Here is a 17,056-nt window from a genome sequence, read left to right on the forward strand (position 1 = left end):
AAAAATTGTAATTATATGAAATTAAGTAATATAATTTAATACTATAAAATACTGCAGAGCATCATAAATGATACTTTTTAAATGCATTTTTTATTTTTTATTTTTTTATTTTTATTTATTTTTTTAAAATATATTTTATTGATTTTGTACAGAGAGGAAGGGAGAGAGATAGAGAGTTAGAAACATCGATGAGAGAGAGTCATCGATCAGCTGCCTCTTGCACACCCCCTACTGGGGATATGCCCGCAACCAAGGTACATGCCCTTGACTGGAATTTAATCGGGGACCCTTCAGTCCCCAAGCCAACACTCTATCCATTGAGTCTCGGCTTAAATGCATTTTTTAAAACAACATATGAGAACACTCAGTAACAGGCATAAAATATTTTATTTCTCTTTTGTCTGTATTGTTTCTACCTAAAGCAGATTATATTGACATTTCCTAAATATAAATCATTGAATAAAATGAGCAAGAGCTCTTATCTTATTTCTTAAAATAAGCACTAAAAATCAACTTTAAAATATAAAGTGAAGAAATATAAGCACCTCTGAAGCTGATAACTTGCATAAATTTTCTTCTTACTTAAATGAAAGCAATCATAACCTAACTATAGTATTATCTATATATATAAAAGGCTAATATGCAAAAAGTGTCCCCTTGGGAGTTCGACCGGGAGTTTGCTCATTATGACCTGTGCTGACCACCAGGGGGGTGGCATGGAATTAAGGAAGGCCCTAGCCGTCAGCCAGGAAAGAAAGGAAGACCCTGGCAGGCAGCCAGAAGGCCCCGATCCCAGTCAGGCCTAGGGACCCTACCTGCATGAATTTTGTGCACCGGGCCTCTAGTTTAAAATATGTATCACTTACTTTGTGCCAGACACTCTCTTAAGCACTTTACATGTATAAATTTATTTAATCTTCCAGTAACCCATGATATAGGCACTATAATTATTCCCATTTTACAAATGAGGAATCAGCGTATATAGAAGTTAATTAACATGTACAGGGCACATTACCAATACATGGCAGGGCTGGGATTCAAACACAGGAAATCTGGTTCTAGAACCCAATGCTCTCAATCACTGTGGTGTACAGCCTAAGTGGCCAAGAGAAAGATTTTAATACTAAGTTATTAGACCAGATTCTAATGAGGGGGTAATCCTCTTAAAATTAGATATTGAGAGTCACCCTTTCATAAACCATACTATAATACATAATAAAAGGGTAACATGTAAATTGATCCTAATGGCAGAACGACTGCTGGACCAGTCACTATGAGGCACACTGACCACCTCTTGGTCCCATTCCCCAGTCGGCAGGCTCTGATTGCCTGATGACCGCCCACGGCAGGGCAGGGCCGGCGAGTGGTGGGGAACAGCCGACCTCTCGGTCCCTTCCCCAAGCAATCAGGCACCGATCACCCGATGGCAAATGGGGAATCCAGGGTGGTGGCGGTGGGGGACGGGAGATGCAGCTGCTGGGGAAGATGGCCCTGATCACAAGCCAGGCCTAGGAACCATACCTGTGCACGAATTTTGTGCGCCAGGCCTCTAGTGGTACCATAAAAGACAAAACTGGCCCAACAGTTTTTCATTAAATGAACATGCTTATGATAACTAACTTTTTATGTTGATCTAAATGAAAACTTTATAAATGTTACTCCAACAAATAACACCAGTCAGTACAGGAAATAAAAAATATTAAATCAGCATGAAAAAATTAAAAACACTTATTACCATAATGAGAAGCAGCAATAGTCCTTGCTTAGTGATAATGGATTTTATTATCCATGACTTAGTCTCTTTAGGAAAATGAAGGGGTTTTTCCTGAATACTTTCTGAGACTCATTCAACTCTGAAAATTCTATGATCCTACTTAGTACTTTTAAAAATATATATGTCTTTATTGATTTTAGAGAGAGAGGAAGGGAGAGGGATAGAGAGATAGAAACATAGATGAGAAAGAGAGAAATTGATTGGCTGCCTCCCACATGCCCCCTACAAGGGACCAAGCCCAAAACCTCAACCGGGAATCAAACCAAAGATCTCTTGGTTCATAGCTGGATGCTTAACCACTTAGCTACACCAGCCAGGCCTAGTTACTTTTGAAAATACATATTTTTATTGATTTCAAAGAGGAAGGGGGGGAGAGAAACATCAATGATGTGAGAGAATCATTGATTGGCTGCCTCCTGCACAACCCCTATTGGGGATCGAGCCTACAACCTGGGCATGTGCTCTGACTGGGAATTGAAACCTGACCTTGTAGTTCATGGGTTAACACTCAATCACTGAGTTGATTGGGCTTTTTTAAAAAGCAGCCCAAGGATTTAGATGACTTTCCCAAAGCCACAGAACTAGTGACTGTCAAAGCCACAGGCAAAACCCATAGCTCCTGGCTCTAATTTCAGTGTTTTCATTACACACAAAATCATCCACCCAGTAGCACTCAAGTAATTTAACTGATTTGGAGGCAAATCTATTACTACTTCTATCTATAGTTTCCAGCTGCTATTCAAATCTATTTTTCAAACTTAGTTAGTTCAGAAACAAAAGAACACCTGGGTACTAAAAGGCCAAATTATTATTCCTTCACCATGAACGGGCATGTCACTTTGTACATCTATATATTTATATAAAAGCCTGTGACCAAATGACCGGTCGACCAGTCGCTATGATGCACACTGATCACCAGGGGGCAGATGCTCAACAAAGGAGCTGCCCCCAGTGATCAGTGTGTTTCCACAGCAGGAGTGCTGCTCAGCTGACTGATGGGCACCAGATACAGAGCTCATGCACGGCTGGCTGCCGCAGCCCAGAGATCATAGCAGAGTGGCAGCAAGTCTACTGAGTGGCAGCAGAGATGGCAGGTGCAGCGAGGCTGTGATGAGCAAAAGCAGCAGGCAGGAGCGGCAGGAGGCACTGGACTGCCAGTTTCAGCCCGATCCCCACAGGCTATGCCAAGGGACCCCACCAGTGCACAAATCTGTGCACGGGGCCTCTAGTGTAAAAATAAGTCAACAACTCTTTAATCTGTTCAATAATTAAAAAATGAGAAATGACATGAAAATTAAAAATAAATGAACTGAACCTTTAATAAAAAGGTGGGGGAGTGTGTCTGTCTAAAAAGGCAACTTATTTTTCCTTCAGTTAATGTACATGTTCTGGGTATATATATAAAAAAAGAAGAGATTGCTCTTTAAACTATCTAATAAAAACTGAAGAATTAAAAATGCAGTAAAGGCTAAAAAATATAAGGGGGAGATATTAACCAAAGGACTTATATGCAGGTATATAAGCCTAACAAATGGACACAGACACCAATGGAATGAGGACATGAGTGAGGGAGTGAATGGGGGCATAATAGAGGGATAAAGCTTATGTAATACCTTATGTAATACCTTAATCAATAAAGAAAAAAAAAAAAGAAACAATACAGACCCTTTTTTAAAAAAAAAAGGAGTTCTACAAGTATTTAAGAAATCAAGTGTGTTTGATAGGTTAAATGCTTAAATTTAAATTATTCTAAAATGCTAAAATAAAGTTAGTAGATTTAGGCCTATGCCCAAAACTTTTGCACATTTAAATGAGAAAAATCCTGTTACAAAAAAAAAAAAAAAATCATTATAACCATGTAATTTCCTCAACATAAAGGGACAATTAGTTGATAGATATGTAAAATAGTTACTATCACCCAAAATATATATAACGTGACTAGCAAAAGACTAGTTGGTTATGGGTAAAACTGTATGTTTAGCCCGGCTGGTGTGGCTCAATGTTTGAGCATAAAACTATGAAACAGGAGGTTATGGTTCAACTCCAGGTCAGGGCACATGCCTGGGATGCAGGCTCAATCCCCAGTAGGGAGCATGTATGAGGCAGTCAATCAATGATTCTTTCTCATCGATGTTTCTCTCTCTCCCCCTCTCCCTTCCTCTCTCTGAAATCAGCAAAAACATATTTTTTAAAAAACTTGGATAATATCTATCTTAAGGAATTGAGATTACTAGAGCAGTATACTTATAGGGCTTAGTATAGAGCTTACCTCATAAGATACATTCAGTAAATGTTAATTAACCTTTTATAAAATGACAGACTTTTAAAGTAATGAGAATTAAGATTATGACAATCCATGGAAAAAACCTAAAAACATCTAAATTTCCATTGCATTCACCCATACATGACACTAAAGAGTAGTAAAGACCTACACTATAGCAACCCAAAATGATGCCCAATGTTTTCAGCAACACCAATTTGAGAATGTTTCCGCTCTAGTACCAATAATATTTGTGGCTCTCTAGTAGAAAACAATGTGCTGAAACCGGTTTGGCCCAATGGATAGACCGTTGGAAAGGTCCCAGGTTCGATTCCGATCAAGGGCATGTACCTTGGTTGCAGGCACATCCCCAGCAGGGGGTGTGCAGGAGGCAGCTGATCGATGTTTCTCTCTCATCGATGTTTCTAACTCTCTATCCCCCTCTCTTCTTCTCTGTAAAAAAATCAATAAAATATATTTTAAAAAAAAAGAAATCACGATTCCTTTTATTGACATGTTGATGAAATAATAAACTTGATTGTAACAAACTGAAATTATTTCCATGTACTTTCAGTGACATGTCTTTTAAGATGTTAGGAATAAATCTAAAAAATTACACAAATCAGGAACTTCTCTACGGCTGCCAAATGCTATGAAAATAAGTAAAATTATGATGTGTAAGCATACATGTATGAGGACATGGACGTGTGTAGATATGTGAGAACGTATACACACATATAAAACTATTAAAGTTTAAATCAAAATTCTAAATGGATTTCTGTAGACTTCAAGTAAATTTCAAGTATGATGCATTGCATTACACAAAATTTAAAGTCCAAATTTAAAACAGGAAAGTAAAACCAGATTCATTCAAAAGATGCAAACTTTCCTACACAGTATCCATGTTCAGTTGGCAAAGATGTCAGAGTAAAACATGGGCCAGATATCAAAATACACAAAATACCACTACATATTCCATGAAAAATCTGTATAGTGGCAAATTTCTTCATTTTGCTCAGTTCATAAATCAAGATGCCCACAGGTTTTAAGACATTTGATGCTTTTCCCTAATGGTTTAACAATTGTGTTTTCTCACTTCAATTTACAATTCTCCACATAAGAAATTGTTGTTAATACATTTACAGATATGGATTATCTGTAAATGTTACATTAAACTTAAGCTTATCATTGTTAACCCGGCCAAAGTCCCAGAAATGTTATTACTTTTTAAATCTGAGAGTAGCCCTAAATAAGATTCTCCTTTACTATAAATGAAAACACACACTTTAATTCCTGACATAATTTCTGCTTTGGAAAGTTGTGGTTTAAAGCAAAACAAACAGAAAAACCCACCATCCCTAGTTACAGCCTCAACTCTATTTTTATTGCTGAAGACATTTTTAGATGGAAGAGTTACATGTAGTCAGATATGTAAGAATAAACTGATGAGTTCATTCTAAGAAATCTCCTTTAAAATAGTAAATTTAATATCTCCATTTTCAAATCTGATATTGGAAAAGAAAAAAAGATGAAGAAAGAATAAAAAAGAAAAAAGACCCTTTTGATCAATTTTAGGACAAAATATTTGTTAAGGAAGAAAAACAAAGTGTAAACAGAATATAGTTGTAACTACATTCTTAACTTTTCAACAACCAATTTAATCCATTTAAACATCATTATTTAGTGATATGAGATAAAGAACTGACCACATGAATGGAAAAAGATGTCAGTGTTTTAAAAGAGGAATTAAAAGAATAATTTCAATATTTCCCCTTATAACTAATCCTAATTTGTACTCTTTCAAACTGAAGTCCCCCACTCAACTCCACACATACTCATACTCTAAACATACCTGTATTCAAGAAATGATATGCAGAAGCAGTGACAACAATAAAAAAAAGATAAGAGACAGAGGTAAAAGAAGCAAGAATAGAAGTTTCAGGGCACTTCTCAATTTTAAGACTGACCTTGCCCAAAAAAGATTTCCAGTAAGTCTTGTTGGAATGGGATAAAGAAAATGGTATATGGAAAGTATATGGGGGGAAAAGAAAAACCGGAAAGTTGCAATTTCAGATTTCTTGACAAAATTGGACTATATAGCTTAAAATGCATGATATTTTCATCAGAGTTAATTTATTGTTTCCATCTGATTCTCCCAAGATAAGCAGAACTTAAATTCTACATTATACAAGAACTAAGTTTCTTCTTAATACCTTCATAGTTTCTTCCAAAATCAGAGAAAGAATAAAATAAATCCGTAAAGCAGGGGGGGGAAAAAAGTGAACATTTTAACTTCTTGTAATTTTAACATGATTGAAATAACTAAAAACTATACTTCAGAGTAAAATGAAGCCATGCAAACCATACTTATATTATATACCTAATGAAGATAAAACTTGATTTTATGCCCACCCCCTCTGAAAATTTGTATTGATTGGGCAAAAAAAGCCAACTAAATACACACAAACACAAACACATGACTTATCTTTAATTGTGCATAAATCTAAGATGGAGTAAAAGTAGGTTTCCAGTTGTTCATATGAAAAATTAATAATCCTATATAATAAAAAGGTAACATGCAAATTGACCCTCATGCCCTCAGAGGCTGAGGGGGCTGGCAGAGGGGTTAGTGATGGGCAACCAAACGACTGAAAAAGCAGGCTACATGGGGCAACCAGGCCGGCAGAGGCATTAGTGAGGGACGACCAAATGACTCAATAGCAGGCTATGTGGGAGGTCCAGGCCGGCACTGGGGAACAGTTGGGAGTGACCAGGCTAGCAGGGAGGGCAGTTAGGGGTAACCAGGCTGGCAGAGGGGACAGTTGGGGTAGACCAGGCTGACAGGGGGGGCAATATGGGGTGATTAGGCTGGCGGGGGGCGGGGGGGGGGCAATGAGGGGCGACTAGGCCAGAGGGGGGAGCATTGGGGGTGACCAGGCCAGCAGGGGGGGCAGTGAGGGGTGATCAGGCCGGCAGGGAGTTGGGAGGCAGTTAGAGGTGACCAGGCAGGCAGGTGAGCAATTAGGAGCCAGCAGTCCAGGATTGTGAGAGGAATGTCCGACTGCCAGTTTAGGCTCAATCCCCGGGATTGGGCTGAAACCAGCAGCCAGACATCCCTCAAGGGGTCCCAGATTAGAGAGGTGTAGGCTGGGCTGAGGAGACTGCCATCCCGTGCATGAATTTCATGCACCAGGCCTCTAGTTGATAAGAATAATTGTGTTTTGCATAATCACAGCTGTAAACCTACTTTTGCCCCATGCTGTATATGAACACACTTTATGGCTATAACATACACCAAGTATGGGAGATGAGAAACCCTCAGAAGAAATTAATTCTTGTGGGAATACAATTTGAAAAAGCTATCCAGACTATCCTAACTTCTCAATCCACCTCACCCTGAGAATCATTTAGGGAATCCCTAAAAAATTTCAGTAGCCAAATGATTCAGGTTATATTTCCATAAAGATAATCCAGCACAATTGTGTAAAAATGAGTGAGAATTTGAAAAAAAAAAAAAAATTAAAGACTGAAAATTTACATAAGCAGCTGATTTTCCAGGCAAGAAGATAAACAAATTTAAATTACATTAGTATTGGTGGGGAAAATATATGGTAGACAGAAAAGAAAATGTTTAAGACACAAGACAATAAACTCACAGAAGGATATATGCATTCTAAAATACTGGTCATTGAGTTTAGATCTGGAAAAAAAGATCTGAACATTATCTAGCATGAGGCAATAAAACTATAATTTGTATAAAGCAACTAAAATACGGCAAGGTAAGTATCCCAAAGACACTTTTTAAAAAGTAAACAGGTATTAAACATTTGGTTCCTTTATTACAAATAACTGTTTTCATAGTTTACAAATCTCATGCTGATAATCATCATTAATTTTAACCCTATAATTTTTTTCCTTTGGTTAATTCTCACCAGAGAATAATATTTCCCATTGGTTTTTAGAGAGAGTTAAAGGGAGGTGGGGGGGGGGGGGGGAAAGAGAGACATAGAGAAATATCAATGTGAGAGAAACACATCCACTGGTTACCACCCACATGCGCCCTGACAGGATCGAGCCTGCAACTGAGATATGTGCCCTTGATAAGAATTGAACCCAAGACCCTTCAGTACACAAGCCAACACTCTAACCACTGAGTAAAATCAGCTAGAGCTTAACATTATAAATTAAAATTTTAAAAAGTAAAGCATACAAGGGTCACATAAAGCAATTAAAAAAACAAACAAACACAAAACAGAGCATTTCATTAATTTCCAATCTGGAGCTACTTAGACATTCTTTGTGCGCATGTGTATCTGTATGTGTGTCTGTGTATAAACAGTAAAAAAAACCCCAAAAAGTCCACATTTCTGAAAGCAGAACCTGACAGCAACCAAGAAGATATGATATAATTAGGAAGAATTAGTGTTTAAATTTCTAAATAGTTTTATTATAAACATTCAGTTATCCAGTTTAATCAATGAAAAACTGTTGTTATACCATAGTATCAAATTGTTGTCTCCTTAAAAAAAATTTTAAGTAGTAGGAATATTTCAGTTAACTATTTTTAAATCAGGTATTTAAAAAGTATTATTAAGACATAAAGGCAATGTCAGCTTTGTACATTAAAAAGTACGGTTCAGAGTCTCACATGAGATGAAAGAGAAAAATATCTATCATTTTCTGTTTTTAAGTGTGTTATAAATATACCAAATGACTTTAAATTATAGTCACTTTGATTAAAATACCTTTTCACAAACATCCCGCAAGAGTGAGAGTGTGAGGTTGAGAGAAGGAAAAGAAGAAATGGAAGGAGGGAATGAGGAAAACCATTAGAATGAAACAAGGGGGTGAGAGAAGGAGAGGAAACCTAGGAGAACCAGCTAACAGAGCACAAATGATGAAAATCATCATATTGCCCCAAAACAGATATACTGAGCTAAGAGAATGATGCAGTTTTTTTGCTACAAGCTGGGTGTGATAAAGACTATTAAAAATCATGCAGATTATCTACCTGTACTACTGTGCAAGTATTTTTCTCAAAATATCTGTAAATTAAAGGAATATCACAGGGCAGTGATTTTCAAAATCACAGAATTTTTAAAACATGCAGTACCTATTTAGTGAGGTCTATTGATCTCTTTTCCCTTAGACTTTTCAATAAAAAAATAATACAAGCCAACACAATAGCTGTCTGGTATGAATGAACCAAAATTATAACTATTCTTTTTTGTCAAATTGGCAAAAAAAAATATATATTTTGGGGTGCCGCAGAATTTTAGTAATTAGTTTACATGTGCCATGATATGAGAAAAGTTGAAAATTGCTGTTACAGGGAAGTCATAGACTATTGGTTACCCAAAGCAAACAACACACAATCTGCAATCTATCTAAATGATTAGACAAATGGAGATGGCCGATATAAATGTGCCTGTTAACAATTTGTCAAAATGTGTTTTTGTGCTACTTCGTGACTAATTTTTGCATAAGAAAAAATTCCTTCAAAGGAAAAAAAGAAGTCCAATGAATTTTTAAAAACTACATGTTATATAATAACATTGTGGTTAAATTTACACATGGGAGAGGAGCTTTGAAAAATGTGAAATACCTCAGTCTGACCTTCATGGGCACTGGTCTCATGAGTAACTCGAATAGCCTGTAATAGGAATGCAAGGTATTAATAGGGGGGAAAATGACTATATCCTACTTTTTAAATGAAAACAATACTAAATACTGATGAAACAACAAATTGAAGTAAACTCAGGAAAAGTTTAATTTGAAATATTTAAGAATGAATTGCTATACTTTCCAACCCACAAATCTCTGAATACTTAGGATATTAAATATTAGTAATTTCCAGGTGCAAGTGGGAATCCTAACTTAATTGTTAGGACTAACATTTAACAGTTTAGTCAGCTGAGACTAGAATGAAGTTAGCATCTCACGACAGAGACGGAAAAAGCTTAGCTCATCTGTTTCTTCAGGTTACATGCTCCTCTGTAGCTCTGGCTGTAGTTATGCTTAACCATGCAGCTTCAGGCAGCAGTTTAGAAATGTGGAACAAAAGCATGCATTTATCAGAAGCTAGGGAGTTTAGTTTCCTGAACTTAAAAAAAGGTTCTCTTCTAATACCATTATTAGCAAAGATGAAGAGAAATAGGCAAAGTAGTAAATTATAGGTAAAAGTACAATCTCAATGCATGGCAATTTAGCAATAATTATCAAAGCCTTAAAAACATGCACTGTGTTTGATCCAGCAATTTCTCTTCTACAAGTTTATGCATTTACATATAATTGTATGTAAGTATATATAATTATGGATATTTGCAAAGATTTAGCTACAATGATTACCAGGTTGTATTTTTTAAACAGTGAAAAGAGAAATAAAAATACAATAATTTGTTGGTTAAATAAAATACTACACAATGGAAAGCTATGCAGCCATTAAATGATGATGTCAAATATATACTTACTGGTATGTAATACGTTTGTGATAAGTTAAGTGAAAAAAGTAAGTTATAAGACAATATTACAGTGTTATCAAATATTCCTTTTTAAAAAGTGTGTATATATATATATATATATATATATATACTCCCTGTAAAAAATATTAATGGTGGCCACATCTCATTGGTGAGATTACTATTGACTTTTGTGTTATTTCAGTTTTATGTAAAATGAAGATGTTTTATGAGCTCTGCAGGTTTTTTAAAGAAAAAACAATTTAAAATTGTCCAATTATATTACAATGGTAAAAATAAATAATCAAATCAATGAATTTACTGGGAACAAACTCTGCATAAAGCACTATTCTAGCTGAGTATTATATACACCACAGTGCTTGTAATTTCAAAGAACTTACAATTTGCTTAATGTTACCAACAGGTAGAAAGCCTAATGTTATATCGTATGTCAAGTATAACTGAAAAATAAATTTTAAAAAAGGTAAAATGCATTCAAAAGAAAAACAGATTTCAAAAATAATAAAATTTAAATACTATTCTAAATGCTATGAAATGGTACAATCGTTTAAAACTAGATTTTGTGGCCTCTGCCTTCACACATGCAAAAACATTTTGCTGATAAAAGAACTAGAGTATGACCTAACATCTATCCTTAAACCTTTGTTTTTTCCATTGGTCTCAGCCTTACTCCAAATTCCCCTGGGAAAGACACATGGAACATATATTTATTGAAGGGAAGGAATGGTGAGAAATAGCCTATCATAAGATATATATATAAACTTGTAAAACAAACTGCTCTTTCTCTCTCATTCAGCTCTGAACATAGAAATGAAGCAGTACGTTTATGGATATTTCAGTACTGTTACCTGAAATATATATTTTAAAAAAAAAGCCTTTTTAATGGCTGCAACCAAATTCATAATTGTTCAAACTGACAGTTTCAAGACAAAACCCCAAACTGAATCTACAACCCCATAAAACTTTGCCCACATATGAAATCAAGACCAATAGATGGTACGGACGTCATAGTTCTCCAGATATCTGGCTCGTTCTTCAGGGCTCATTGACACAGACTCTTCTAGGAATTTTTTCAAGGTTGATCCAGATTCTGAAAATATTAAAGAAGATATAATTAAAAAGGTTTCATATCTCAAAGAGACTGATATATGAAAATACTAGAAGCATGCTGCCTTATTTTTCAGGTAAAACCCTTTCACTGGTAAATTAGGCATGTAAGAATATTGGCCGAAATGATAACGCTTAAGTTATTTGTTTGTTTCTTAAACCTCCACTTATCAACAATATAAAAAAAAGAGGAGGATTATTAGTTCTTCTAACAGTATATACATCACCGTTATAAATGAAAGAAGGGAGGAAAATAGTTTATGTAATACTTTGAAACAAGGAATTAGAGCACCACCTAGTGCTCAATAAGTTATCTTATACTTTGAAGGGTGAAAACAGTAGTAATGAAAAGTTATTTACCAAAATGCATCTTGTCTTTATTGTTGGCAATAGCATGGATCAGTCCAATTGTTCCACAGGCATTGCTGATTGTTTGCTTCATGAAATATACTGATGATTTAACATCTTGTCCCTGAGATTTAATTTTTTCCTCCTCTTCTGTCCTGAATACTTCATACTATTAAAGAAAAAGAAATAGTTGAAATATGAAAACAATATATTAAAAAGGACTTTTAAAAAGGACTTAAACATAAAACTTCAAAAATTCTAACTGTATGGGATATCTTACTAAAATACTATAAAGCACTTTTTTTAAAAAAAAGTAGATTTACATATTCTTACTTAGAAATTTATCTATGATTATAGAGTGCTTGTAGGTCAATATACATGAATAAAATTCTCATTTATATTTTTAAAATATTTATTTTATATATGCATTGAAAATCTGAAAGGATATAAAAAAAACTTAGTTATCTCTGGGATAAGAGATTTTTAGAGGATTTTTACTTTCTACTTTCTACATTTCTGTATAGTTGAATCATCCTATAATAACAAAACTCACACTATATTTATAAGCATACAATATTGATAGCATTCACCATTATTTCTAATAACTGCTTGTAAAACCAATATGGTATAATGTTGAATGTCAAAAATGTGAGCTCTACATATGACTGCCAGAGTTCACATCCTTGCTTTGCCATTATTAGCTGTGCAGCTTTGAAAAATTATTTACTAAAGGTTAAAAATGAGTGAGTAGAAGCAGAAGGGGGAGAGTAGAAAGATGACTTTATTGTTTTGTCTATAATTTTCAAATTCCAATAGAGTAGGAGTCAGCAAACTAGAATCTACAGGCCAAATCAAGTCAACTGCCTTTTTCAAAAGTAGTTTTATTTTTCTACTGTCTACAACAAACTAAAAAGTTTTTGCACATAGAGGTATCCATCAACAACACTTAGACAGCCTAATGATTGGAAGAATTCCAATTCATAAGGGGTTGATATTCAAAATTTTTAAAGAATCATACAACTCACAATAAAACAAACAAACAACAACAATCCAATTAAAAAATGAGCAAAGAACCTGAACAGACACTTCTTCAAAGAGGACATATAGATGGCCAACAGACATATGAAAAGATGGCCAAAGTCACTAATCTTCAGAGAAATACAAATTAAAACCACAATAAAGTTATCACCTCACACCTGTCAGAATGGCTGTCATCAATAAATTAACAAACAACAAGTGTTGGTGGAAATGCAGACTGGTGTAGCTACTAGGAAAAACAGTATGGAGGGTTCTCAACAAATTAAAAATGGAACTGCCTTATGACCCAGTGATTCCACTTCTGGGTATATATCTGAAGAAACACAAAACACTAATTCTCCTCACTCATTTTTAATCTGTGTTCATCATTGCAGTGTTATTTTCAATAGCCAAGATATGGAAGCAACCCAAGGATCCGTCAACAGACAACTGTATAAAATGTTGTGGTACATAAATACAATGGAATATTACTTGGCCATAAAAAATGAAATATTACCATTTACAACAGTATGGATGGTTCTAGAGGGTATTTTCCTAAGTGAAATAAGTCAGAGCAAGACAGATACCATATGATTTCACTTATATATCAATCTAAAGAACAAAGTAAATAAACATACAAAATAGAAACAGACTCAAAGATACAGAGAGCAGACTGATGGTTACCAGAGGGGAGAGAGGTTAGGGGGCTGGGTGAGAAAGGAGAAGAGATTAAGAAGTACAAACTGGTAGTTATGTTTTCATAATAAATTCTGAACCATTATTTCATTCATATAAGTTCAGTTGATAAAAACTTAAATGTTCAATATAGTAAGGTCTTATCCTGATATGTTTGTATGGTTCTACAATTCAGTTTCTTGTTGCTGTTTAATATTATTGTTCCTTGCTAAATATTTGAAAACTTCACAAGATTTAATGCTTCAAAGAGAAATCCTAAAACGATACCAAAGCAAGTATAGAAAAAAAAGAAAATGTACTTATGGCAGATCTAAGTGAAAACACATAGTCAAGAGACAATCAAAATATTAGAAAGAAATAATTTATAGCCTTTCCACTTACGATTCATTGGCTGGTAAACTCAACTACAAAGCACACATTGAAAACCATAATTGACTTTATTTAAAGGGTAATAGGGTACCCATGACAGTTCTTTTGCTATTAGTATGCTTAAGCCATTTGCAACAACATAATCAGTTCCTAAATTAGAACAAAGAAGACCAAAACGTTTTGTATCTCTTAAAACATCCACTAGATATAATTAGAGTAACTTTAATATGTCACTTATGAGTTGAAATGGGGAACCTACAAATTGTAAGAGACATGAAAAAGTTAACAGATATCACCATATTCTCTACTTATATAAGTATTTCTATAAGTTATTTACAGATACTTTTAAAATTATTCTAATACTTATCTATTCTAATACTTATTCTAATATTTTTATTCTAATTATTCTAATACTTATCTATAAATAACTTTCTAATTATTCTAATACTTATCTATAACTTTCTAATTATTCTAATACTTATCTATAAATAACTTACAGAAATGTGTGCTCTTTCTAGCAATCTTAAAATAAGCTTTTCAGTACTAATGATCCACTTAAAGAAGTCCTATTGATAATAAAAAATAATGCTCTTTTTAATACTGATGACCCACTAAATAAAGGAGATCAAATTCTACTTATTCCTTTAAAAAAAAAAAAAGTAGACCATAAAAATAAATGGTTTGGAAATTTTCCAATTTAGACATAGACTCATATTTATATCACATACCAACTATAAAAGCCTAAGTTTTAAGAAGTTAACACTGGAGTAGGAGAGTATAAATTTAAGTATTTGTCCTACTCTTCCTCAAATTCCAGAATAATCACAACCTCACCACTAAAAGTAGGTGTTCAGTCTAATACTGGATAACCACAAGAAATTTCTAACTCTAAATTTCTATGAATATTATAAACAGCTAATATGAAGAAATATCCCTTCTTTAACTAATTTGTTTTACAGCACTCTTAACTAAAAAAGAAAAATATTTCAGTATTTATTTTATCTTAAACTCAGGTTAATTAGTTTTGGTATAAAGAAAATGATCCAGGAATTTCTAGGACTGAGAAAAGCCTAATTCTTAATTTCTGTGAGACACAGCTCCTTCTATTACTGAAAAATAAGATGATGTGAGCATTTTATGCCACATCATCAACACCTCATTTCTCATATACCTTCCCAAACATTTAATTCATTTTTTTAAACTACCAAGTTCATCCTATTGTTTCTAAGTTAAAATAAAAATCAGAAATATTGGGACTTACAAGCTGTATTGAAATAAACTTAAGTGTTCTGGCTCCATAATACATATATCTATATGCCATCATTCTAGAAGAAAGGCCTGAAATACAGTGACTGCAATTTAAATAAAAATCTAATAACTATAATTCCAACACATCCAAAACCTGCCAATTAAACTATATTTAATCTTTTTTTTAATATATTTTATTGATTTTGTACAGAGAGGAAGGGAGAGAGATAGAGAGTTAGAAACATCGATGAGAGAGAGTCATCGATCAGCTGCCTCTTGCACACCCCCTACTGGGGATATGCCCACAACCAAGGTACATGCCCTTGATCGGAATCGAACCCAGTTCCCTTCAGTCCCCAAGCCGATGCTCTATCCATTGAGCCAAACCGGTTTCGGCTAAACTATATTTAATCTTAAGTGTTTCCACCCAAAACAAGTTTATCCTGAAAATAATGTAATCCATGCCATTACTTATACCTATCACCTTAAAAAAAAGCAGATTTCTTTTTACATATATATTTTTTAATTTACATAATTTATATATTGAAAATTTGAACATATTCTTAATTCATATATTTTCTAAGACAGGTTTAAGATCATCATATTATTTAACTTTTTAAAAAATATTTTTTATTTATTTATAGAGAGGAAGGAGAGAGATAATTAGAAACATCAATTAGCTGCCTCCTGCACACCTCCCACTGGGGATGTGCCCGCAACCAAGGTATGTGCCCTTGACCAGAATTGAACCTGGGACCTTTCAGTCTGCAGGCTGATGCACTATCCACTGAGCCAAACTGATTTCAGCTACTTAACATTTCTAAAGTATATACATCAAACCTTGGCCAGTGTGGCTCAGTTGGCTGGTTGATGTCCTGCGCACTAAAGGTTTACTGGTTCGATTCCCGGTCAGGGCATCTGTTTGGGTAGTGGGCTCAATCCCTGGTAGGGGGTGTGCAGGAGGCAGCCAATGGATGTTTTCCTCTCACACATTAATAATTCTCTCTCCCTCTCTTTTCCTCTCCGTCCAAAAATCAATAAAAATTTCTTAAAATAAATGAAGTATATACATTAAAATGTGAGTAAATGTTACATCAACCATAGTTGAGGCAATCTCACCAAATTTTTTAAAGAAGGAAATTACACAAGTTTAAAAGATTAACTCAGGATTTTATTGTCAATCTATAAATCAAAATCTAAATATTATCTCTTCAATGAAACTAGATTTTAAGGTATCCCCACTACCTAGATTTCTTCTTTTTATGCAAAAAAGGGAGTCATTTGTTGTTAAAAAAGAGCATAATATTTAATAGAATAAAAGAGAACTTTGCATTTACTGAAAACTTTTACTTAACAATTACCTTTTCTGTAATAGGGAAGAGAAGTAATACTGCACATACTGGTCTTGGTACCATGCTAAGGAGTTCAGGATCCATTCCATATACATCAACAAACTGCCATTTAGGATGTAGACCTAATTGTTTGAGAAACTGGTAAAAGAAGGGGGGGGAAATATATATATAGTGTTAATAAGGAAATAATCAACATGTAAATACTATGTATCTATAAATATAAAAGCCTAAGCAATCTTTACAACCAAATGACATGAACAATAGGTTGTTCAGTCGCTATGACACACACTGACCACCAGGGGGAAGATCCTCAGCACAAGAGCTGCCCCCCCCTTGCCAAAACTGGTTTGGCTCAGTGGATAGAGTGTCGGTCTGCAGTATGAAAGGTCCCAGGTTCGATTCCAGT

At 34.5% G+C, this 17,056-nt stretch overlaps 1 protein-coding gene across 6 annotated transcripts in view; it reads right to left on the bottom strand.

Moving 5' to 3' along the window:
- UCHL3 (ubiquitin C-terminal hydrolase L3) overlaps positions 1–17,056 on the bottom strand; it is a 40,333-nt gene that overhangs the window by 9,292 nt on the left and 13,985 nt on the right. For all 6 annotated transcript variants that reach the window (XM_084876478.1, XM_084876475.1, XM_084876479.1 and 3 more), the window contains 4 exons: positions 16,660–16,788; positions 11,981–12,137; positions 11,518–11,603; positions 9,640–9,687 (listed from right to left, as the gene is read on the bottom strand). In XM_084876478.1, the coding sequence (XP_084732604.1) occupies positions 9,640–9,687; positions 11,518–11,603; positions 11,981–12,137; positions 16,660–16,788 (420 nt within the window). The remainder of the gene's footprint in view (positions 1–9,639; positions 9,688–11,517; positions 11,604–11,980; positions 12,138–16,659; positions 16,789–17,056) is intronic.

The sequence above is a fragment of the Pipistrellus hanaki genome, assembly GCF_964339955.1.
Source record: "Pipistrellus hanaki genome assembly, chromosome: 3".
Classification (NCBI taxonomy): Eukaryota; Metazoa; Chordata; class Mammalia; order Chiroptera; family Vespertilionidae; genus Pipistrellus; species Pipistrellus hanaki.